Source organism: Sphaerodactylus townsendi, linkage group LG13 (genome assembly GCF_021028975.2).
Source record: "Sphaerodactylus townsendi isolate TG3544 linkage group LG13, MPM_Stown_v2.3, whole genome shotgun sequence".
Lineage (NCBI taxonomy): Eukaryota > Metazoa > Chordata > Lepidosauria > Squamata > Sphaerodactylidae > Sphaerodactylus > Sphaerodactylus townsendi.
Window position 1 is genome coordinate 52,223,807 of NC_059437.1, and position 22,852 is coordinate 52,246,658.

At 80.7% G+C, this 22,852-nt stretch overlaps 1 protein-coding gene across 1 annotated transcript in view; it reads left to right on the forward strand.

Annotated features, from left to right (window-relative positions):
• Positions 1–22,588, forward strand: part of DHX37 (DEAH-box helicase 37) — a 56,782-nt gene extending 34,194 nt beyond the window's left edge. Inside the window, exons 5-8 of the mRNA XM_048513862.1 lie at positions 17,842–17,967; positions 18,643–18,796; positions 19,905–20,044; positions 22,556–22,588. Of these exons, the coding sequence (XP_048369819.1) occupies positions 17,842–17,967; positions 18,643–18,796; positions 19,905–20,044; positions 22,556–22,588 (453 nt within the window). The remainder of the gene's footprint in view (positions 1–17,841; positions 17,968–18,642; positions 18,797–19,904; positions 20,045–22,555) is intronic.
• The last annotated feature ends 264 nt before the right edge of the window (positions 22,589–22,852 follow it).

The window sequence follows — 22,852 nt, forward strand, 5'->3', positions numbered from 1 at the left end:
CACCCCCCCCCCCCCCCACCCCCCCCCCCCCCCACCCCCCCCCCCCCCCACCCCCCCCCCCCCCCACCCCCCCCCCCCCCCACCCCCCCCCCCCCCCACCCCCCCCCCCCCCCACCCCCCCCCCCCCCCACCCCCCCCCCCCCCCACCCCCCCCCCCCCCCACCCCCCCCCCCCCCCACCCCCCCCCCCCCCCACCCCCCCCCCCCCCCACCCCCCCCCCCCCCCACCCCCCCCCCCCCCCACCCCCCCCCCCCCCCACCCCCCCCCCCCCCCACCCCCCCCCCCCCCCACCCCCCCCCCCCCCCACCCCCCCCCCCCCCCACCCCCCCCCCCCCCCACCCCCCCCCCCCCCCACCCCCCCCCCCCCCCACCCCCCCCCCCCCCCACCCCCCCCCCCCCCCACCCCCCCCCCCCCCCACCCCCCCCCCCCCCCACCCCCCCCCCCCCCCACCCCCCCCCCCCCCCACCCCCCCCCCCCCCCACCCCCCCCCCCCCCCACCCCCCCCCCCCCCCACCCCCCCCCCCCCCCACCCCCCCCCCCCCCCACCCCCCCCCCCCCCCACCCCCCCCCCCCCCCACCCCCCCCCCCCCCCACCCCCCCCCCCCCCCACCCCCCCCCCCCCCCACCCCCCCCCCCCCCCACCCCCCCCCCCCCCCACCCCCCCCCCCCCCCACCCCCCCCCCCCCCCACCCCCCCCCCCCCCCACCCCCCCCCCCCCCCACCCCCCCCCCCCCCCACCCCCCCCCCCCCCCACCCCCCCCCCCCCCCACCCCCCCCCCCCCCCACCCCCCCCCCCCCCCACCCCCCCCCCCCCCCACCCCCCCCCCCCCCCACCCCCCCCCCCCCCCACCCCCCCCCCCCCCCACCCCCCCCCCCCCCCACCCCCCCCCCCCCCCACCCCCCCCCCCCCCCACCCCCCCCCCCCCCCACCCCCCCCCCCCCCCACCCCCCCCCCCCCCCACCCCCCCCCCCCCCCACCCCCCCCCCCCCCCACCCCCCCCCCCCCCCACCCCCCCCCCCCCCCACCCCCCCCCCCCCCCACCCCCCCCCCCCCCCACCCCCCCCCCCCCCCACCCCCCCCCCCCCCCACCCCCCCCCCCCCCCACCCCCCCCCCCCCCCACCCCCCCCCCCCCCCACCCCCCCCCCCCCCCACCCCCCCCCCCCCCCACCCCCCCCCCCCCCCACCCCCCCCCCCCCCCACCCCCCCCCCCCCCCACCCCCCCCCCCCCCCACCCCCCCCCCCCCCCACCCCCCCCCCCCCCCACCCCCCCCCCCCCCCACCCCCCCCCCCCCCCACCCCCCCCCCCCCCCACCCCCCCCCCCCCCCACCCCCCCCCCCCCCCACCCCCCCCCCCCCCCACCCCCCCCCCCCCCCACCCCCCCCCCCCCCCACCCCCCCCCCCCCCCACCCCCCCCCCCCCCCACCCCCCCCCCCCCCCACCCCCCCCCCCCCCCACCCCCCCCCCCCCCCACCCCCCCCCCCCCCCACCCCCCCCCCCCCCCACCCCCCCCCCCCCCCACCCCCCCCCCCCCCCACCCCCCCCCCCCCCCACCCCCCCCCCCCCCCACCCCCCCCCCCCCCCACCCCCCCCCCCCCCCACCCCCCCCCCCCCCCACCCCCCCCCCCCCCCACCCCCCCCCCCCCCCACCCCCCCCCCCCCCCACCCCCCCCCCCCCCCACCCCCCCCCCCCCCCACCCCCCCCCCCCCCCACCCCCCCCCCCCCCCACCCCCCCCCCCCCCCACCCCCCCCCCCCCCCACCCCCCCCCCCCCCCACCCCCCCCCCCCCCCACCCCCCCCCCCCCCCACCCCCCCCCCCCCCCACCCCCCCCCCCCCCCACCCCCCCCCCCCCCCACCCCCCCCCCCCCCCACCCCCCCCCCCCCCCACCCCCCCCCCCCCCCACCCCCCCCCCCCCCCACCCCCCCCCCCCCCCACCCCCCCCCCCCCCCACCCCCCCCCCCCCCCACCCCCCCCCCCCCCCACCCCCCCCCCCCCCCACCCCCCCCCCCCCCCACCCCCCCCCCCCCCCACCCCCCCCCCCCCCCACCCCCCCCCCCCCCCACCCCCCCCCCCCCCCACCCCCCCCCCCCCCCACCCCCCCCCCCCCCCACCCCCCCCCCCCCCCACCCCCCCCCCCCCCCACCCCCCCCCCCCCCCACCCCCCCCCCCCCCCACCCCCCCCCCCCCCCACCCCCCCCCCCCCCCACCCCCCCCCCCCCCCACCCCCCCCCCCCCCCACCCCCCCCCCCCCCCACCCCCCCCCCCCCCCACCCCCCCCCCCCCCCACCCCCCCCCCCCCCCACCCCCCCCCCCCCCCACCCCCCCCCCCCCCCACCCCCCCCCCCCCCCACCCCCCCCCCCCCCCACCCCCCCCCCCCCCCACCCCCCCCCCCCCCCACCCCCCCCCCCCCCCACCCCCCCCCCCCCCCACCCCCCCCCCCCCCCACCCCCCCCCCCCCCCACCCCCCCCCCCCCCCACCCCCCCCCCCCCCCACCCCCCCCCCCCCCCACCCCCCCCCCCCCCCACCCCCCCCCCCCCCCACCCCCCCCCCCCCCCACCCCCCCCCCCCCCCACCCCCCCCCCCCCCCACCCCCCCCCCCCCCCACCCCCCCCCCCCCCCACCCCCCCCCCCCCCCACCCCCCCCCCCCCCCACCCCCCCCCCCCCCCACCCCCCCCCCCCCCCACCCCCCCCCCCCCCCACCCCCCCCCCCCCCCACCCCCCCCCCCCCCCACCCCCCCCCCCCCCCACCCCCCCCCCCCCCCACCCCCCCCCCCCCCCACCCCCCCCCCCCCCCACCCCCCCCCCCCCCCACCCCCCCCCCCCCCCACCCCCCCCCCCCCCCACCCCCCCCCCCCCCCACCCCCCCCCCCCCCCACCCCCCCCCCCCCCCACCCCCCCCCCCCCCCACCCCCCCCCCCCCCCACCCCCCCCCCCCCCCACCCCCCCCCCCCCCCACCCCCCCCCCCCCCCACCCCCCCCCCCCCCCACCCCCCCCCCCCCCCACCCCCCCCCCCCCCCACCCCCCCCCCCCCCCACCCCCCCCCCCCCCCACCCCCCCCCCCCCCCACCCCCCCCCCCCCCCACCCCCCCCCCCCCCCACCCCCCCCCCCCCCCACCCCCCCCCCCCCCCACCCCCCCCCCCCCCCACCCCCCCCCCCCCCCACCCCCCCCCCCCCCCACCCCCCCCCCCCCCCACCCCCCCCCCCCCCCACCCCCCCCCCCCCCCACCCCCCCCCCCCCCCACCCCCCCCCCCCCCCACCCCCCCCCCCCCCCACCCCCCCCCCCCCCCACCCCCCCCCCCCCCCACCCCCCCCCCCCCCCACCCCCCCCCCCCCCCACCCCCCCCCCCCCCCACCCCCCCCCCCCCCCACCCCCCCCCCCCCCCACCCCCCCCCCCCCCCACCCCCCCCCCCCCCCACCCCCCCCCCCCCCCACCCCCCCCCCCCCCCACCCCCCCCCCCCCCCACCCCCCCCCCCCCCCACCCCCCCCCCCCCCCACCCCCCCCCCCCCCCACCCCCCCCCCCCCCCACCCCCCCCCCCCCCCACCCCCCCCCCCCCCCACCCCCCCCCCCCCCCACCCCCCCCCCCCCCCACCCCCCCCCCCCCCCACCCCCCCCCCCCCCCACCCCCCCCCCCCCCCACCCCCCCCCCCCCCCACCCCCCCCCCCCCCCACCCCCCCCCCCCCCCACCCCCCCCCCCCCCCACCCCCCCCCCCCCCCACCCCCCCCCCCCCCCACCCCCCCCCCCCCCCACCCCCCCCCCCCCCCACCCCCCCCCCCCCCCACCCCCCCCCCCCCCCACCCCCCCCCCCCCCCACCCCCCCCCCCCCCCACCCCCCCCCCCCCCCACCCCCCCCCCCCCCCACCCCCCCCCCCCCCCACCCCCCCCCCCCCCCACCCCCCCCCCCCCCCACCCCCCCCCCCCCCCACCCCCCCCCCCCCCCACCCCCCCCCCCCCCCACCCCCCCCCCCCCCCACCCCCCCCCCCCCCCACCCCCCCCCCCCCCCACCCCCCCCCCCCCCCACCCCCCCCCCCCCCCACCCCCCCCCCCCCCCACCCCCCCCCCCCCCCACCCCCCCCCCCCCCCACCCCCCCCCCCCCCCACCCCCCCCCCCCCCCACCCCCCCCCCCCCCCACCCCCCCCCCCCCCCACCCCCCCCCCCCCCCACCCCCCCCCCCCCCCACCCCCCCCCCCCCCCACCCCCCCCCCCCCCCACCCCCCCCCCCCCCCACCCCCCCCCCCCCCCACCCCCCCCCCCCCCCACCCCCCCCCCCCCCCACCCCCCCCCCCCCCCACCCCCCCCCCCCCCCACCCCCCCCCCCCCCCACCCCCCCCCCCCCCCACCCCCCCCCCCCCCCACCCCCCCCCCCCCCCACCCCCCCCCCCCCCCACCCCCCCCCCCCCCCACCCCCCCCCCCCCCCACCCCCCCCCCCCCCCACCCCCCCCCCCCCCCACCCCCCCCCCCCCCCACCCCCCCCCCCCCCCACCCCCCCCCCCCCCCACCCCCCCCCCCCCCCACCCCCCCCCCCCCCCACCCCCCCCCCCCCCCACCCCCCCCCCCCCCCACCCCCCCCCCCCCCCACCCCCCCCCCCCCCCACCCCCCCCCCCCCCCACCCCCCCCCCCCCCCACCCCCCCCCCCCCCCACCCCCCCCCCCCCCCACCCCCCCCCCCCCCCACCCCCCCCCCCCCCCACCCCCCCCCCCCCCCACCCCCCCCCCCCCCCACCCCCCCCCCCCCCCACCCCCCCCCCCCCCCACCCCCCCCCCCCCCCACCCCCCCCCCCCCCCACCCCCCCCCCCCCCCACCCCCCCCCCCCCCCACCCCCCCCCCCCCCCACCCCCCCCCCCCCCCACCCCCCCCCCCCCCCACCCCCCCCCCCCCCCACCCCCCCCCCCCCCCACCCCCCCCCCCCCCCACCCCCCCCCCCCCCCACCCCCCCCCCCCCCCACCCCCCCCCCCCCCCACCCCCCCCCCCCCCCACCCCCCCCCCCCCCCACCCCCCCCCCCCCCCACCCCCCCCCCCCCCCACCCCCCCCCCCCCCCACCCCCCCCCCCCCCCACCCCCCCCCCCCCCCACCCCCCCCCCCCCCCACCCCCCCCCCCCCCCACCCCCCCCCCCCCCCACCCCCCCCCCCCCCCACCCCCCCCCCCCCCCACCCCCCCCCCCCCCCACCCCCCCCCCCCCCCACCCCCCCCCCCCCCCACCCCCCCCCCCCCCCACCCCCCCCCCCCCCCACCCCCCCCCCCCCCCACCCCCCCCCCCCCCCACCCCCCCCCCCCCCCACCCCCCCCCCCCCCCACCCCCCCCCCCCCCCACCCCCCCCCCCCCCCACCCCCCCCCCCCCCCACCCCCCCCCCCCCCCACCCCCCCCCCCCCCCACCCCCCCCCCCCCCCACCCCCCCCCCCCCCCACCCCCCCCCCCCCCCACCCCCCCCCCCCCCCACCCCCCCCCCCCCCCACCCCCCCCCCCCCCCACCCCCCCCCCCCCCCACCCCCCCCCCCCCCCACCCCCCCCCCCCCCCACCCCCCCCCCCCCCCACCCCCCCCCCCCCCCACCCCCCCCCCCCCCCACCCCCCCCCCCCCCCACCCCCCCCCCCCCCCACCCCCCCCCCCCCCCACCCCCCCCCCCCCCCACCCCCCCCCCCCCCCACCCCCCCCCCCCCCCACCCCCCCCCCCCCCCACCCCCCCCCCCCCCCACCCCCCCCCCCCCCCACCCCCCCCCCCCCCCACCCCCCCCCCCCCCCACCCCCCCCCCCCCCCACCCCCCCCCCCCCCCACCCCCCCCCCCCCCCACCCCCCCCCCCCCCCACCCCCCCCCCCCCCCACCCCCCCCCCCCCCCACCCCCCCCCCCCCCCACCCCCCCCCCCCCCCACCCCCCCCCCCCCCCACCCCCCCCCCCCCCCACCCCCCCCCCCCCCCACCCCCCCCCCCCCCCACCCCCCCCCCCCCCCACCCCCCCCCCCCCCCACCCCCCCCCCCCCCCACCCCCCCCCCCCCCCACCCCCCCCCCCCCCCACCCCCCCCCCCCCCCACCCCCCCCCCCCCCCACCCCCCCCCCCCCCCACCCCCCCCCCCCCCCACCCCCCCCCCCCCCCACCCCCCCCCCCCCCCACCCCCCCCCCCCCCCACCCCCCCCCCCCCCCACCCCCCCCCCCCCCCACCCCCCCCCCCCCCCACCCCCCCCCCCCCCCACCCCCCCCCCCCCCCACCCCCCCCCCCCCCCACCCCCCCCCCCCCCCACCCCCCCCCCCCCCCACCCCCCCCCCCCCCCACCCCCCCCCCCCCCCACCCCCCCCCCCCCCCACCCCCCCCCCCCCCCACCCCCCCCCCCCCCCACCCCCCCCCCCCCCCACCCCCCCCCCCCCCCACCCCCCCCCCCCCCCACCCCCCCCCCCCCCCACCCCCCCCCCCCCCCACCCCCCCCCCCCCCCACCCCCCCCCCCCCCCACCCCCCCCCCCCCCCACCCCCCCCCCCCCCCACCCCCCCCCCCCCCCACCCCCCCCCCCCCCCACCCCCCCCCCCCCCCACCCCCCCCCCCCCCCACCCCCCCCCCCCCCCACCCCCCCCCCCCCCCACCCCCCCCCCCCCCCACCCCCCCCCCCCCCCACCCCCCCCCCCCCCCACCCCCCCCCCCCCCCACCCCCCCCCCCCCCCACCCCCCCCCCCCCCCACCCCCCCCCCCCCCCACCCCCCCCCCCCCCCACCCCCCCCCCCCCCCACCCCCCCCCCCCCCCACCCCCCCCCCCCCCCACCCCCCCCCCCCCCCACCCCCCCCCCCCCCCACCCCCCCCCCCCCCCACCCCCCCCCCCCCCCACCCCCCCCCCCCCCCACCCCCCCCCCCCCCCACCCCCCCCCCCCCCCACCCCCCCCCCCCCCCACCCCCCCCCCCCCCCACCCCCCCCCCCCCCCACCCCCCCCCCCCCCCACCCCCCCCCCCCCCCACCCCCCCCCCCCCCCACCCCCCCCCCCCCCCACCCCCCCCCCCCCCCACCCCCCCCCCCCCCCACCCCCCCCCCCCCCCACCCCCCCCCCCCCCCACCCCCCCCCCCCCCCACCCCCCCCCCCCCCCACCCCCCCCCCCCCCCACCCCCCCCCCCCCCCACCCCCCCCCCCCCCCACCCCCCCCCCCCCCCACCCCCCCCCCCCCCCACCCCCCCCCCCCCCCACCCCCCCCCCCCCCCACCCCCCCCCCCCCCCACCCCCCCCCCCCCCCACCCCCCCCCCCCCCCACCCCCCCCCCCCCCCACCCCCCCCCCCCCCCACCCCCCCCCCCCCCCACCCCCCCCCCCCCCCACCCCCCCCCCCCCCCACCCCCCCCCCCCCCCACCCCCCCCCCCCCCCACCCCCCCCCCCCCCCACCCCCCCCCCCCCCCACCCCCCCCCCCCCCCACCCCCCCCCCCCCCCACCCCCCCCCCCCCCCACCCCCCCCCCCCCCCACCCCCCCCCCCCCCCACCCCCCCCCCCCCCCACCCCCCCCCCCCCCCACCCCCCCCCCCCCCCACCCCCCCCCCCCCCCACCCCCCCCCCCCCCCACCCCCCCCCCCCCCCACCCCCCCCCCCCCCCACCCCCCCCCCCCCCCACCCCCCCCCCCCCCCACCCCCCCCCCCCCCCACCCCCCCCCCCCCCCACCCCCCCCCCCCCCCACCCCCCCCCCCCCCCACCCCCCCCCCCCCCCACCCCCCCCCCCCCCCACCCCCCCCCCCCCCCACCCCCCCCCCCCCCCACCCCCCCCCCCCCCCACCCCCCCCCCCCCCCACCCCCCCCCCCCCCCACCCCCCCCCCCCCCCACCCCCCCCCCCCCCCACCCCCCCCCCCCCCCACCCCCCCCCCCCCCCACCCCCCCCCCCCCCCACCCCCCCCCCCCCCCACCCCCCCCCCCCCCCACCCCCCCCCCCCCCCACCCCCCCCCCCCCCCACCCCCCCCCCCCCCCACCCCCCCCCCCCCCCACCCCCCCCCCCCCCCACCCCCCCCCCCCCCCACCCCCCCCCCCCCCCACCCCCCCCCCCCCCCACCCCCCCCCCCCCCCACCCCCCCCCCCCCCCACCCCCCCCCCCCCCCACCCCCCCCCCCCCCCACCCCCCCCCCCCCCCACCCCCCCCCCCCCCCACCCCCCCCCCCCCCCACCCCCCCCCCCCCCCACCCCCCCCCCCCCCCACCCCCCCCCCCCCCCACCCCCCCCCCCCCCCACCCCCCCCCCCCCCCACCCCCCCCCCCCCCCACCCCCCCCCCCCCCCACCCCCCCCCCCCCCCACCCCCCCCCCCCCCCACCCCCCCCCCCCCCCACCCCCCCCCCCCCCCACCCCCCCCCCCCCCCACCCCCCCCCCCCCCCACCCCCCCCCCCCCCCACCCCCCCCCCCCCCCACCCCCCCCCCCCCCCACCCCCCCCCCCCCCCACCCCCCCCCCCCCCCACCCCCCCCCCCCCCCACCCCCCCCCCCCCCCACCCCCCCCCCCCCCCACCCCCCCCCCCCCCCACCCCCCCCCCCCCCCACCCCCCCCCCCCCCCACCCCCCCCCCCCCCCACCCCCCCCCCCCCCCACCCCCCCCCCCCCCCACCCCCCCCCCCCCCCACCCCCCCCCCCCCCCACCCCCCCCCCCCCCCACCCCCCCCCCCCCCCACCCCCCCCCCCCCCCACCCCCCCCCCCCCCCACCCCCCCCCCCCCCCACCCCCCCCCCCCCCCACCCCCCCCCCCCCCCACCCCCCCCCCCCCCCACCCCCCCCCCCCCCCACCCCCCCCCCCCCCCACCCCCCCCCCCCCCCACCCCCCCCCCCCCCCACCCCCCCCCCCCCCCACCCCCCCCCCCCCCCACCCCCCCCCCCCCCCACCCCCCCCCCCCCCCACCCCCCCCCCCCCCCACCCCCCCCCCCCCCCACCCCCCCCCCCCCCCACCCCCCCCCCCCCCCACCCCCCCCCCCCCCCACCCCCCCCCCCCCCCACCCCCCCCCCCCCCCACCCCCCCCCCCCCCCACCCCCCCCCCCCCCCACCCCCCCCCCCCCCCACCCCCCCCCCCCCCCACCCCCCCCCCCCCCCACCCCCCCCCCCCCCCACCCCCCCCCCCCCCCACCCCCCCCCCCCCCCACCCCCCCCCCCCCCCACCCCCCCCCCCCCCCACCCCCCCCCCCCCCCACCCCCCCCCCCCCCCACCCCCCCCCCCCCCCACCCCCCCCCCCCCCCACCCCCCCCCCCCCCCACCCCCCCCCCCCCCCACCCCCCCCCCCCCCCACCCCCCCCCCCCCCCACCCCCCCCCCCCCCCACCCCCCCCCCCCCCCACCCCCCCCCCCCCCCACCCCCCCCCCCCCCCACCCCCCCCCCCCCCCACCCCCCCCCCCCCCCACCCCCCCCCCCCCCCACCCCCCCCCCCCCCCACCCCCCCCCCCCCCCACCCCCCCCCCCCCCCACCCCCCCCCCCCCCCACCCCCCCCCCCCCCCACCCCCCCCCCCCCCCACCCCCCCCCCCCCCCACCCCCCCCCCCCCCCACCCCCCCCCCCCCCCACCCCCCCCCCCCCCCACCCCCCCCCCCCCCCACCCCCCCCCCCCCCCACCCCCCCCCCCCCCCACCCCCCCCCCCCCCCACCCCCCCCCCCCCCCACCCCCCCCCCCCCCCACCCCCCCCCCCCCCCACCCCCCCCCCCCCCCACCCCCCCCCCCCCCCACCCCCCCCCCCCCCCACCCCCCCCCCCCCCCACCCCCCCCCCCCCCCACCCCCCCCCCCCCCCACCCCCCCCCCCCCCCACCCCCCCCCCCCCCCACCCCCCCCCCCCCCCACCCCCCCCCCCCCCCACCCCCCCCCCCCCCCACCCCCCCCCCCCCCCACCCCCCCCCCCCCCCACCCCCCCCCCCCCCCACCCCCCCCCCCCCCCACCCCCCCCCCCCCCCACCCCCCCCCCCCCCCACCCCCCCCCCCCCCCACCCCCCCCCCCCCCCACCCCCCCCCCCCCCCACCCCCCCCCCCCCCCACCCCCCCCCCCCCCCACCCCCCCCCCCCCCCACCCCCCCCCCCCCCCACCCCCCCCCCCCCCCACCCCCCCCCCCCCCCACCCCCCCCCCCCCCCACCCCCCCCCCCCCCCACCCCCCCCCCCCCCCACCCCCCCCCCCCCCCACCCCCCCCCCCCCCCACCCCCCCCCCCCCCCACCCCCCCCCCCCCCCACCCCCCCCCCCCCCCACCCCCCCCCCCCCCCACCCCCCCCCCCCCCCACCCCCCCCCCCCCCCACCCCCCCCCCCCCCCACCCCCCCCCCCCCCCACCCCCCCCCCCCCCCACCCCCCCCCCCCCCCACCCCCCCCCCCCCCCACCCCCCCCCCCCCCCACCCCCCCCCCCCCCCACCCCCCCCCCCCCCCACCCCCCCCCCCCCCCACCCCCCCCCCCCCCCACCCCCCCCCCCCCCCACCCCCCCCCCCCCCCACCCCCCCCCCCCCCCACCCCCCCCCCCCCCCACCCCCCCCCCCCCCCACCCCCCCCCCCCCCCACCCCCCCCCCCCCCCACCCCCCCCCCCCCCCACCCCCCCCCCCCCCCACCCCCCCCCCCCCCCACCCCCCCCCCCCCCCACCCCCCCCCCCCCCCACCCCCCCCCCCCCCCACCCCCCCCCCCCCCCACCCCCCCCCCCCCCCACCCCCCCCCCCCCCCACCCCCCCCCCCCCCCACCCCCCCCCCCCCCCACCCCCCCCCCCCCCCACCCCCCCCCCCCCCCACCCCCCCCCCCCCCCACCCCCCCCCCCCCCCACCCCCCCCCCCCCCCACCCCCCCCCCCCCCCACCCCCCCCCCCCCCCACCCCCCCCCCCCCCCACCCCCCCCCCCCCCCACCCCCCCCCCCCCCCACCCCCCCCCCCCCCCACCCCCCCCCCCCCCCACCCCCCCCCCCCCCCACCCCCCCCCCCCCCCACCCCCCCCCCCCCCCACCCCCCCCCCCCCCCACCCCCCCCCCCCCCCACCCCCCCCCCCCCCCACCCCCCCCCCCCCCCACCCCCCCCCCCCCCCACCCCCCCCCCCCCCCACCCCCCCCCCCCCCCACCCCCCCCCCCCCCCACCCCCCCCCCCCCCCACCCCCCCCCCCCCCCACCCCCCCCCCCCCCCACCCCCCCCCCCCCCCACCCCCCCCCCCCCCCACCCCCCCCCCCCCCCACCCCCCCCCCCCCCCACCCCCCCCCCCCCCCACCCCCCCCCCCCCCCACCCCCCCCCCCCCCCACCCCCCCCCCCCCCCACCCCCCCCCCCCCCCACCCCCCCCCCCCCCCACCCCCCCCCCCCCCCACCCCCCCCCCCCCCCACCCCCCCCCCCCCCCACCCCCCCCCCCCCCCACCCCCCCCCCCCCCCACCCCCCCCCCCCCCCACCCCCCCCCCCCCCCACCCCCCCCCCCCCCCACCCCCCCCCCCCCCCACCCCCCCCCCCCCCCACCCCCCCCCCCCCCCACCCCCCCCCCCCCCCACCCCCCCCCCCCCCCACCCCCCCCCCCCCCCACCCCCCCCCCCCCCCACCCCCCCCCCCCCCCACCCCCCCCCCCCCCCACCCCCCCCCCCCCCCACCCCCCCCCCCCCCCACCCCCCCCCCCCCCCACCCCCCCCCCCCCCCACCCCCCCCCCCCCCCACCCCCCCCCCCCCCCACCCCCCCCCCCCCCCACCCCCCCCCCCCCCCACCCCCCCCCCCCCCCACCCCCCCCCCCCCCCACCCCCCCCCCCCCCCACCCCCCCCCCCCCCCACCCCCCCCCCCCCCCACCCCCCCCCCCCCCCACCCCCCCCCCCCCCCACCCCCCCCCCCCCCCACCCCCCCCCCCCCCCACCCCCCCCCCCCCCCACCCCCCCCCCCCCCCACCCCCCCCCCCCCCCACCCCCCCCCCCCCCCACCCCCCCCCCCCCCCACCCCCCCCCCCCCCCACCCCCCCCCCCCCCCACCCCCCCCCCCCCCCACCCCCCCCCCCCCCCACCCCCCCCCCCCCCCACCCCCCCCCCCCCCCACCCCCCCCCCCCCCCACCCCCCCCCCCCCCCACCCCCCCCCCCCCCCACCCCCCCCCCCCCCCACCCCCCCCCCCCCCCACCCCCCCCCCCCCCCACCCCCCCCCCCCCCCACCCCCCCCCCCCCCCACCCCCCCCCCCCCCCACCCCCCCCCCCCCCCACCCCCCCCCCCCCCCACCCCCCCCCCCCCCCACCCCCCCCCCCCCCCACCCCCCCCCCCCCCCACCCCCCCCCCCCCCCACCCCCCCCCCCCCCCACCCCCCCCCCCCCCCACCCCCCCCCCCCCCCACCCCCCCCCCCCCCCACCCCCCCCCCCCCCCACCCCCCCCCCCCCCCACCCCCCCCCCCCCCCACCCCCCCCCCCCCCCACCCCCCCCCCCCCCCACCCCCCCCCCCCCCCACCCCCCCCCCCCCCCACCCCCCCCCCCCCCCACCCCCCCCCCCCCCCACCCCCCCCCCCCCCCACCCCCCCCCCCCCCCACCCCCCCCCCCCCCCACCCCCCCCCCCCCCCACCCCCCCCCCCCCCCACCCCCCCCCCCCCCCACCCCCCCCCCCCCCCACCCCCCCCCCCCCCCACCCCCCCCCCCCCCCACCCCCCCCCCCCCCCACCCCCCCCCCCCCCCACCCCCCCCCCCCCCCACCCCCCCCCCCCCCCACCCCCCCCCCCCCCCACCCCCCCCCCCCCCCACCCCCCCCCCCCCCCACCCCCCCCCCCCCCCACCCCCCCCCCCCCCCACCCCCCCCCCCCCCCACCCCCCCCCCCCCCCACCCCCCCCCCCCCCCACCCCCCCCCCCCCCCACCCCCCCCCCCCCCCACCCCCCCCCCCCCCCACCCCCCCCCCCCCCCACCCCCCCCCCCCCCCACCCCCCCCCCCCCCCACCCCCCCCCCCCCCCACCCCCCCCCCCCCCCACCCCCCCCCCCCCCCACCCCCCCCCCCCCCCACCCCCCCCCCCCCCCACCCCCCCCCCCCCCCACCCCCCCCCCCCCCCACCCCCCCCCCCCCCCACCCCCCCCCCCCCCCACCCCCCCCCCCCCCCACCCCCCCCCCCCCCCACCCCCCCCCCCCCCCACCCCCCCCCCCCCCCACCCCCCCCCCCCCCCACCCCCCCCCCCCCCCACCCCCCCCCCCCCCCACCCCCCCCCCCCCCCACCCCCCCCCCCCCCCACCCCCCCCCCCCCCCACCCCCCCCCCCCCCCACCCCCCCCCCCCCCCACCCCCCCCCCCCCCCACCCCCCCCCCCCCCCACCCCCCCCCCCCCCCACCCCCCCCCCCCCCCACCCCCCCCCCCCCCCACCCCCCCCCCCCCCCACCCCCCCCCCCCCCCACCCCCCCCCCCCCCCACCCCCCCCCCCCCCCACCCCCCCCCCCCCCCACCCCCCCCCCCCCCCACCCCCCCCCCCCCCCACCCCCCCCCCCCCCCACCCCCCCCCCCCCCCACCCCCCCCCCCCCCCACCCCCCCCCCCCCCCACCCCCCCCCCCCCCCACCCCCCCCCCCCCCCACCCCCCCCCCCCCCCACCCCCCCCCCCCCCCACCCCCCCCCCCCCCCACCCCCCCCCCCCCCCACCCCCCCCCCCCCCCACCCCCCCCCCCCCCCACCCCCCCCCCCCCCCACCCCCCCCCCCCCCCACCCCCCCCCCCCCCCACCCCCCCCCCCCCCCACCCCCCCCCCCCCCCACCCCCCCCCCCCCCCACCCCCCCCCCCCCCCACCCCCCCCCCCCCCCACCCCCCCCCCCCCCCACCCCCCCCCCCCCCCACCCCCCCCCCCCCCCACCCCCCCCCCCCCCCACCCCCCCCCCCCCCCACCCCCCCCCCCCCCCACCCCCCCCCCCCCCCACCCCCCCCCCCCCCCACCCCCCCCCCCCCCCACCCCCCCCCCCCCCCACCCCCCCCCCCCCCCACCCCCCCCCCCCCCCACCCCCCCCCCCCCCCACCCCCCCCCCCCCCCACCCCCCCCCCCCCCCACCCCCCCCCCCCCCCACCCCCCCCCCCCCCCACCCCCCCCCCCCCCCACCCCCCCCCCCCCCCACCCCCCCCCCCCCCCACCCCCCCCCCCCCCCACCCCCCCCCCCCCCCACCCCCCCCCCCCCCCACCCCCCCCCCCCCCCACCCCCCCCCCCCCCCACCCCCCCCCCCCCCCACCCCCCCCCCCCCCCACCCCCCCCCCCCCCCACCCCCCCCCCCCCCCACCCCCCCCCCCCCCCACCCCCCCCCCCCCCCACCCCCCCCCCCCCCCACCCCCCCCCCCCCCCACCCCCCCCCCCCCCCACCCCCCCCCCCCCCCACCCCCCCCCCCCCCCACCCCCCCCCCCCCCCACCCCCCCCCCCCCCCACCCCCCCCCCCCCCCACCCCCCCCCCCCCCCACCCCCCCCCCCCCCCACCCCCCCCCCCCCCCACCCCCCCCCCCCCCCACCCCCCCCCCCCCCCACCCCCCCCCCCCCCCACCCCCCCCCCCCCCCACCCCCCCCCCCCCCCACCCCCCCCCCCCCCCACCCCCCCCCCCCCCCACCCCCCCCCCCCCCCACCCCCCCCCCCCCCCACCCCCCCCCCCCCCCACCCCCCCCCCCCCCCACCCCCCCCCCCCCCCACCCCCCCCCCCCCCCACCCCCCCCCCCCCCCACCCCCCCCCCCCCCCACCCCCCCCCCCCCCCACCCCCCCCCCCCCCCACCCCCCCCCCCCCCCACCCCCCCCCCCCCCCACCCCCCCCCCCCCCCACCCCCCCCCCCCCCCACCCCCCCCCCCCCCCACCCCCCCCCCCCCCCACCCCCCCCCCCCCCCACCCCCCCCCCCCCCCACCCCCCCCCCCCCCCACCCCCCCCCCCCCCCACCCCCCCCCCCCCCCACCCCCCCCCCCCCCCACCCCCCCCCCCCCCCACCCCCCCCCCCCCCCACCCCCCCCCCCCCCCACCCCCCCCCCCCCCCACCCCCCCCCCCCCCCACCCCCCCCCCCCCCCACCCCCCCCCCCCCCCACCCCCCCCCCCCCCCACCCCCCCCCCCCCCCACCCCCCCCCCCCCCCACCCCCCCCCCCCCCCACCCCCCCCCCCCCCCACCCCCCCCCCCCCCCACCCCCCCCCCCCCCCACCCCCCCCCCCCCCCACCCCCCCCCCCCCCCACCCCCCCCCCCCCCCACCCCCCCCCCCCCCCACCCCCCCCCCCCCCCACCCCCCCCCCCCCCCACCCCCCCCCCCCCCCACCCCCCCCCCCCCCCACCCCCCCCCCCCCCCACCCCCCCCCCCCCCCACCCCCCCCCCCCCCCACCCCCCCCCCCCCCCACCCCCCCCCCCCCCCACCCCCCCCCCCCCCCACCCCCCCCCCCCCCCACCCCCCCCCCCCCCCACCCCCCCCCCCCCCCACCCCCCCCCCCCCCCACCCCCCCCCCCCCCCACCCCCCCCCCCCCCCACCCCCCCCCCCCCCCACCCCCCCCCCCCCCCACCCCCCCCCCCCCCCACCCCCCCCCCCCCCCACCCCCCCCCCCCCCCACCCCCCCCCCCCCCCACCCCCCCCCCCCCCCACCCCCCCCCCCCCCCACCCCCCCCCCCCCCCACCCCCCCCCCCCCCCACCCCCCCCCCCCCCCACCCCCCCCCCCCCCCACCCCCCCCCCCCCCCACCCCCCCCCCCCCCCACCCCCCCCCCCCCCCACCCCCCCCCCCCCCCACCCCCCCCCCCCCCCACCCCCCCCCCCCCCCACCCCCCCCCCCCCCCACCCCCCCCCCCCCCCACCCCCCCCCCCCCCCACCCCCCCCCCCCCCCACCCCCCCCCCCCCCCACCCCCCCCCCCCCCCACCCCCCCCCCCCCCCACCCCCCCCCCCCCCCACCCCCCCCCCCCCCCACCCCCCCCCCCCCCCACCCCCCCCCCCCCCCACCCCCCCCCCCCCCCACCCCCCCCCCCCCCCACCCCCCCCCCCCCCCACCCCCCCCCCCCCCCACCCCCCCCCCCCCCCACCCCCCCCCCCCCCCACCCCCCCCCCCCCCCACCCCCCCCCCCCCCCACCCCCCCCCCCCCCCACCCCCCCCCCCCCCCACCCCCCCCCCCCCCCACCCCCCCCCCCCCCCACCCCCCCCCCCCCCCACCCCCCCCCCCCCCCACCCCCCCCCCCCCCCACCCCCCCCCCCCCCCACCCCCCCCCCCCCCCACCCCCCCCCCCCCCCACCCCCCCCCCCCCCCACCCCCCCCCCCCCCCACCCCCCCCCCCCCCCACCCCCCCCCCCCCCCACCCCCCCCCCCCCCCACCCCCCCCCCCCCCCACCCCCCCCCCCCCCCACCCCCCCCCCCCCCCACCCCCCCCCCCCCCCACCCCCCCCCCCCCCCACCCCCCCCCCCCCCCACCCCCCCCCCCCCCCACCCCCCCCCCCCCCCACCCCCCCCCCCCCCCAATGCCCCCCCCCCCCCCCACCCCCATCCCCCCAAACCACCCCTCCGCCCCCCCCCCCCCCCTCCCCCCTCCCCCCCCCCCCCCCCCCCCCCCCCCCCCCCACCCCCACCCCCCACCACCCCCCCCCCCCCCAAACCCCCCCCCCCCCCACCCCCCGCCCCCCCCAACCCCCCCCCCCCCCCCCACCCGCCCCCCCCCCCCCCCCCCCCCCCCCCCACCCCCCCCTCCCCCCACCCCGCCCCCCCCCCAACCCCCCCCCCCCCCCGTCCCACCCCCCCCCCCACCCCCCCCCCCCCCCACCCCCCCCCCCAACATCCAAAAGGAGTCCACCCTCCATCTTGTGCTGCGGCTCAGGGGTGGTTAATTAAATTTCTGTTTGCTTCCTTCCGCTCAAGTGAAACTTCACTGCACTTTGTTTCAATAAAGCTGTTGCATTCTGAAACTTGTATCATTCTTTTAACTTAGTTGGGTAGCATTGGGTATAATATTGGTGTCACTGGTGAAAGTAGTTTCTGCTGCAAATCATAAACACCAGTTTCTAGTTAAACCAAAGTAATTGAAACATTACAAGCACTGGGGGTGGGGAGAGAGTTGCTGTGGTTTAAGGAAGGAACCTTCCGAGAGTACAAAACCTGGTAAATTGCATAACCAATTAAGCTTTATTATAAAGCTGAGCGTTGTCCAAAATATTGTACCTCATGCTGGAGGCTTGATCTGAAAATTTGGAATCCCCTAGTGGGTTTTTTTAAAGTTCAGCCCAACTATCAAACTATGCAGTTTTCTCTCATCTAAAGTAATTGAGTTTTTATACCTATACCTGACCACAAAGTGTTTCCTTCCACACTTGACCCTTGACCCAAGTGCTTGCTGCAGTTCTTAGCATCCCAGCAAGTAGTACAGATGGAAAACAATTGAAGTGGAAAGCTTATTGATCATAATTACTGGGGAAGGAAGATCTATCGTGGAATTGTCTTCCACAACTATCTGTGGAAGCAGGTTTTTTGAGCAGGCTGCAAAGTATGGTTTTCATGAACTATATTTCTGTATTGACCTAGCAAGATTATCCCATAAGTTGTGACAGTAGTGCCTGGAAAACTGATCCCCGTTCAACTAGTTCATTGATGTCATACTGGGCCACCCTGGTACTCAAGCCACATGAAGCTTTGGGGAAACTGGCGAGAACTTTATTGGGATGGGTAGGATGAAAACGTAGGTAAAGTCTGCCATTCCCAAAGAGCACGTTGAAAGTACCCGTTCCCTGCAAGGCCACTTCTGGAAGGTGGGCAAGGCCAAGCCGGGTTTCATACGTATAAAGTTGAGGACATATTTTGCTGGCCTTGCTTGGCTCTCCAATTCCCTAGGGCAGGGGTAGGGAACCTGCGGCTCAAGACGTGATGCGCTCTTTCTGCCCTTGCACTGGCGCGCTCCACTTCAGCCGAGCCACTGGCCCTATCCTTGCTCACCTCCTGCAGGCAGCAGGTATCGACGCGACCAACTGCCTTAACAGCTGGTCATTGGCTGCGTACCAGCTGGCTTCCCCTTCCTCGCCTGCCCTTCCGCTGGAGCTGGTGGGCGCTTTCCCCGGGCGGCCAACGCAGGTCGGTTTTCACTGGCTCCCTAATATCCTTGCCCACCCTGCAGGCAGCAGGACAGATGCACCAACTGCCCACAGGTGGCTGGGCTGCGCAGCGGGCTTCCCCTCTCGCCGGCCCGTTGGAGTGGGGTGGGCGCTTTCCCGGCGGCCAACGAGGCCGAGCCACTGGCCCCATCCTTGCCCACCCTGCAGGCAGCAGGACGGATGCACCAACTGCCCACAGCTGGCTGGGCTGCGCCGCGGGCTTCCCCTCTCGCCTGCCCCGTTGGAGCGGGGTGGGCGCTTTCCCGGCGGCCAACGAGGCCGAGCCACTGGCCCCATCCTTGTCCACCCTGCAGGCAGCAGGGTGGACACATCCATGCGCTTCTCAGAATGAGCAGATTAAAAGGTAAAAAAAACCAATATATACAGTGTTATCTTTATTTTAAATGTCAAAAATTATTTGCGGCTCCAAGTGTTTTCTTTTCCCATGGAAAACAGGTCCAAATGGCTCTTTGAGTGTTAAAGGTTCCCTACCCCTGCCCTAGGGTGAGGTTGTGTAATGGTTTTTTCCCGGACTGCATCACTGTCGTGCAAAGCAAAACAGTAGAGAAATGGGTGGTGAGATAACGGTTGACTCTTGAACTTTGTTCAAGGAATGCCCAACGCATTTGGTCATACTTGGATCTTCAACCTCCAGGGTCAGCAAGTGCTTCACAGGACTCTGTGTCAAGGAGCTTTTCACAATGTGTGTGGAGTGGTCATGGAAGCCCAGAAAGGATTGAAAGACACATCTGTACTGGAAAAACATTCCAAAGTGGGTCTTGCTGCATCTGTTGTCCCTTACCAAACCAGTAGAGGGCGTATTTTTCATAAGCATCTGGAGAGACTCCTGCCCCAGAGCTGTCTTCTTTAGAAAAACCCTGGTGGTTTCATTGCCCTGCCAAAACGTGAAGTTTTTTCCATGCTTGTGACGGGTTAGTACTTTGCGTACTTCCCATCTCTGTTGCATCTGAGATTAGACAGCATGGAGCCAGTGTGGTGGTGTGGTTAAGACCAGGTGGATTCTAATTTGGAGAACTGGGTTTGATTCCCCATCCCTCCACCTGAGTGGCTGAGGCTTAATTGGTGAACCAGATGTGATTCCACACTCGTACATTCCTGCTGGGTGATGACCTTGGGCTAGTCAGTTCTTTAGACCTCTCTCAGCCCCACCTGGCTCTCAAAATGTCTGTTGCGGGGAGAGGAAGGGAAAGGAGCTTGTAAGCCACCTGGAGTCCCTACAGGAGAGAAAGGTGGGGTATAAATCCAAACTCCTACAGCACTGGAGAGGGGACAACGCCAGTAATAGTTATTTCCCTAGCAGCTTGGCATAGACTGCCAATGGCTCATTTTCTGCCTGAAAATAGTTGGCTGCTGGAAGCTGCTTTATACGGCATTAAGTCTTCTGCCTAGCCAGGTCAGTCTTGTGTCCCCTGTTTGGCAGTGAGACTGCTTGGTTACAAACAGAAAGGTCTTCCTCGTTGTCTGGTTACCTGAGTGTCGTAATTGGAGATGCGGGGGAACGGAGCCCAGGACCGGTCACATCAAACTGATGCTCTTGCCCCTGAGCAACAGCCCCTCCCATGCTCACAAACTCTGAAATACATAACATCTTTAGCAATTTGCTGGTTTGAGTTGATAATGTGAGTGTTGGTCCTTTCCCGGCACAGGGCTAACATTGAGCAAATCGTCGAAGGCTTTCATGGCCGGAATCACTCAGGCGTGGTGGGTTTTCCAGGTTCTATGGCCGAGTTCCAGTAGTATTGTCTCCTGACGTTTTGCCTGCATCTGTCGCTGACATCTTGATGCTACTAGAACAGGAGAAAATACTGCCTGGAAAGCCCTCAGCGTCCTATTAAGCAAATCCTTCAGTGTGTTTTTGGACTGTCTGTGCTCCAAGCTGTTTGTTTTGCAACCAAGGTCTTCCGATCAAGGGTGTTTTCTGCATCAGCGAGTTTGAGACCTTCTGCCTTTTGAGACCTTCTGTGGCATCACAGCAAAGTGCATCAGTTTCGGAAAAGTCCTTGATGCTCAGCCACAAAATAGGCAAGTACGTGCAGGTATTCCGTGTATTTAGCTGCAGGGACGACAGTTGTGCGTGTAACTGTCTGGGTTTTCAGGAAAACCAAAAAAGGCTTTTAACATTTTCCAACTTGAATAATTATGTAAGTGGTGTTATCAAAACCTGCCATGTTGAAGTATGGAGATTTGTTCATGCTCCTGTAGTGAGATGATGAAAAGGAGGAGTTTGGATTTATATCACACCTTTCTCTCCTGTAAGGAGACTCAAAGGGGCTTACAAACTCCTTTTCCTTCCCCCCCCCCAAACAAACACCCTGTGAGGTGGGTGGGGCTGAGAGAGCTCCGAAGAACTGTGACTAGCCCAAAGTCACCCAGCTGGCATGTGTTGGAAAGTACAAACTAATCTGGTTCACCAGATAAGCCCCCACAGTTCAAGCGGCAGAGCAGGGAATCAAACCCAGTTCTCCAGATTAGAGTGCCCCCGCTCTTAACTGCTACACCACGCTGGCTCTGCTTTAATGAAAAGTGGATATCCTAAGACTGAGCCATGACACTATGATCACATGTGTTGCCTTGGGCTAAAAAGAGAAAGAGGACCGCAAATGGACTCTCCAGCAATTGCCTCCTCTGCATTTCAGTAGGGTGAAAACAGTTCCATAGGAAACCACAGCTTGTCCACAAGCCACCCCACCCCATGCTGGTATATTCTAATAATGAAGTCAGCAGGGAGGGAAGCTGGAAAGTCTGGAGTGGTAGATAAATGTAGGTCAGATATTGGGTGGGGAGAAAGAAACAGGAAAAGAGGGGAGACTATATCCCCTTCCGCACATGCAGAATAATGCACTTTCAATCCACTTTCACAACTGTTTGCAAGTGGGTTTTGCTATTCCACCCAGTAAAATCCAGCTGCAAAGTGGACTGAAAGTGCATCATTCTGCATAGGTAGAAGGGACCTATAAGGGCATTCTTAAAAGGGAAAGAAATAGTGTGGGGGCTTGGGGAAGGAGAACTCAGATGCCTCCCATAAGTCCTTGGATATTGCTAGTCATGTGAGATTTAGCTATCTCTGGTTCAAAGTGTTCTCTGGGACAAAGTGTTCCACCTGAGTGCCCCTTGTGTCAATTAACATCTGCTCCAACTAACTTGCATATTTGATAGAATTTAAAATTGCTTTTGGGAAACAGCAGAGCTAGCCACCAGACAGAAGTTACTAGCAGCCCCTTGCCTTAGCAACTGAAGAAATACTGTACTTATCAGCAATCAAATTTGGGACAAAACCCAGCTCGTGTGCACAGACTACACCGGCGAGTACCCAGCCCAAAGTCCTCTGCTTCCCACAGTATCAATGCAATACTTCAGGTCACGGGGGTTTTCAGCTGCCAAAGGTATCAATTGAAGATGCAGTCCTGAGATAATTCCTCTTTATCTTATTAAATGGCTGCAATTATTCCAAAGTTAATAATTGCCCATTGGGTTTATAGAGCTTATCACAACACTCCTATTGGCTTTCGAAGAAATAAGTGGGCTAATTTGGTTTATCAGGCCACAAAATTTGCTGTATTGTGTTAAGGGAGACTGTTGATCACATGAACCACAGACCTATCATAGGATCTGTTCCTTGATTTGGGTATGCGAAAGCAAGCAGCCAACGCTTCAGAAACGTACAATAAAAGGCAAAAAAAGAAAAGCTTGCCTTTCGCCTTTTTGTAAATTCCGGGAGCAATAAAACAGTATCCAGATCTATAGATTTATCAGATGTATCTTCAGCTATGGCTTCCAAGTGCAATTCATGTTTTTCTTTAATAATTTTTTTTTAATTGTATAGAATATTTTGTACATTTGTTACAATCAATATCTTCATTCCATCTATACATTTTTTCAATTTTCTCCCCTCCCCACTTTTCTAGTTATTGGTTATTTCATGCAAGCAGCAGGAGATTCCATTCTTCTTATTCTCTTATTCCATAGTTCTTCGCTAAATCCGGGCTTCTTCCATCCATTTTTTCATACAATGTCCATATAGCTTCATAATATCTTCCTATTTTTTCTTTTCCATGATTTATTTTTTTTTGGTCAGTCTCTCTCAAAAGATCTCTAACTGTATTTGTTCCCGGATGTATTCCAATCCATTTTGAAACTGTCCATTTTTTTTTGTTATCTTTTCCAGCCTAATCTAACACTCAAGTGCGTGTGCTGTCTCTAATCATTATTTCCTATACATTGGTTCCAAACTTCCCCTGTTCACTCTTATATCCTTCGAAGTGCAATTCAAGGAAGTGGTTTTAACCTCCAAAGACTATTATAGTTCAAATGGGCCACTCAACCTCCACCCCAACTGTGTCTCATTCTACAGATTTTATTTCTCTCTCGTGAAGAATCTTTGCGTATGGTAAGTGGCGAATAGGCCTTTGCTACGCGCAGACACGGTTACTATAAGGCTGGAAGAGACAAGAATGTCCTTCTAGCAGGAGTTTGTTAATGTGGGGAAAGGCAGCTAGTGATTTTTACTGTGTAGAGGTTTATAACATCCCATTAATCCTCTATTAAAGGCACAGGTGGCCAGCGACTCTGCTGAGAAGTAATTCGGTCTTTTGAAACGTTGAAGCCTATTTTTCAATCCAAAATATCATGAAACTGGGAATCGAGACGAAGGAGGAGGAAAAATAAAAGCAACAAAATATAAGCCAGTAATAAAGGACGATGATGACCTTGGTTTCATTTTTATTTTATGTCCACTGTGATAGGGATGGTCTCTGCCACCTCTGGTCATCCCAGGAAAAAGCTAAACGTCAATCACTAATTAAAAAACCTCTATTCCACAGAAAGATGATAGTTCGGTCAGTTGA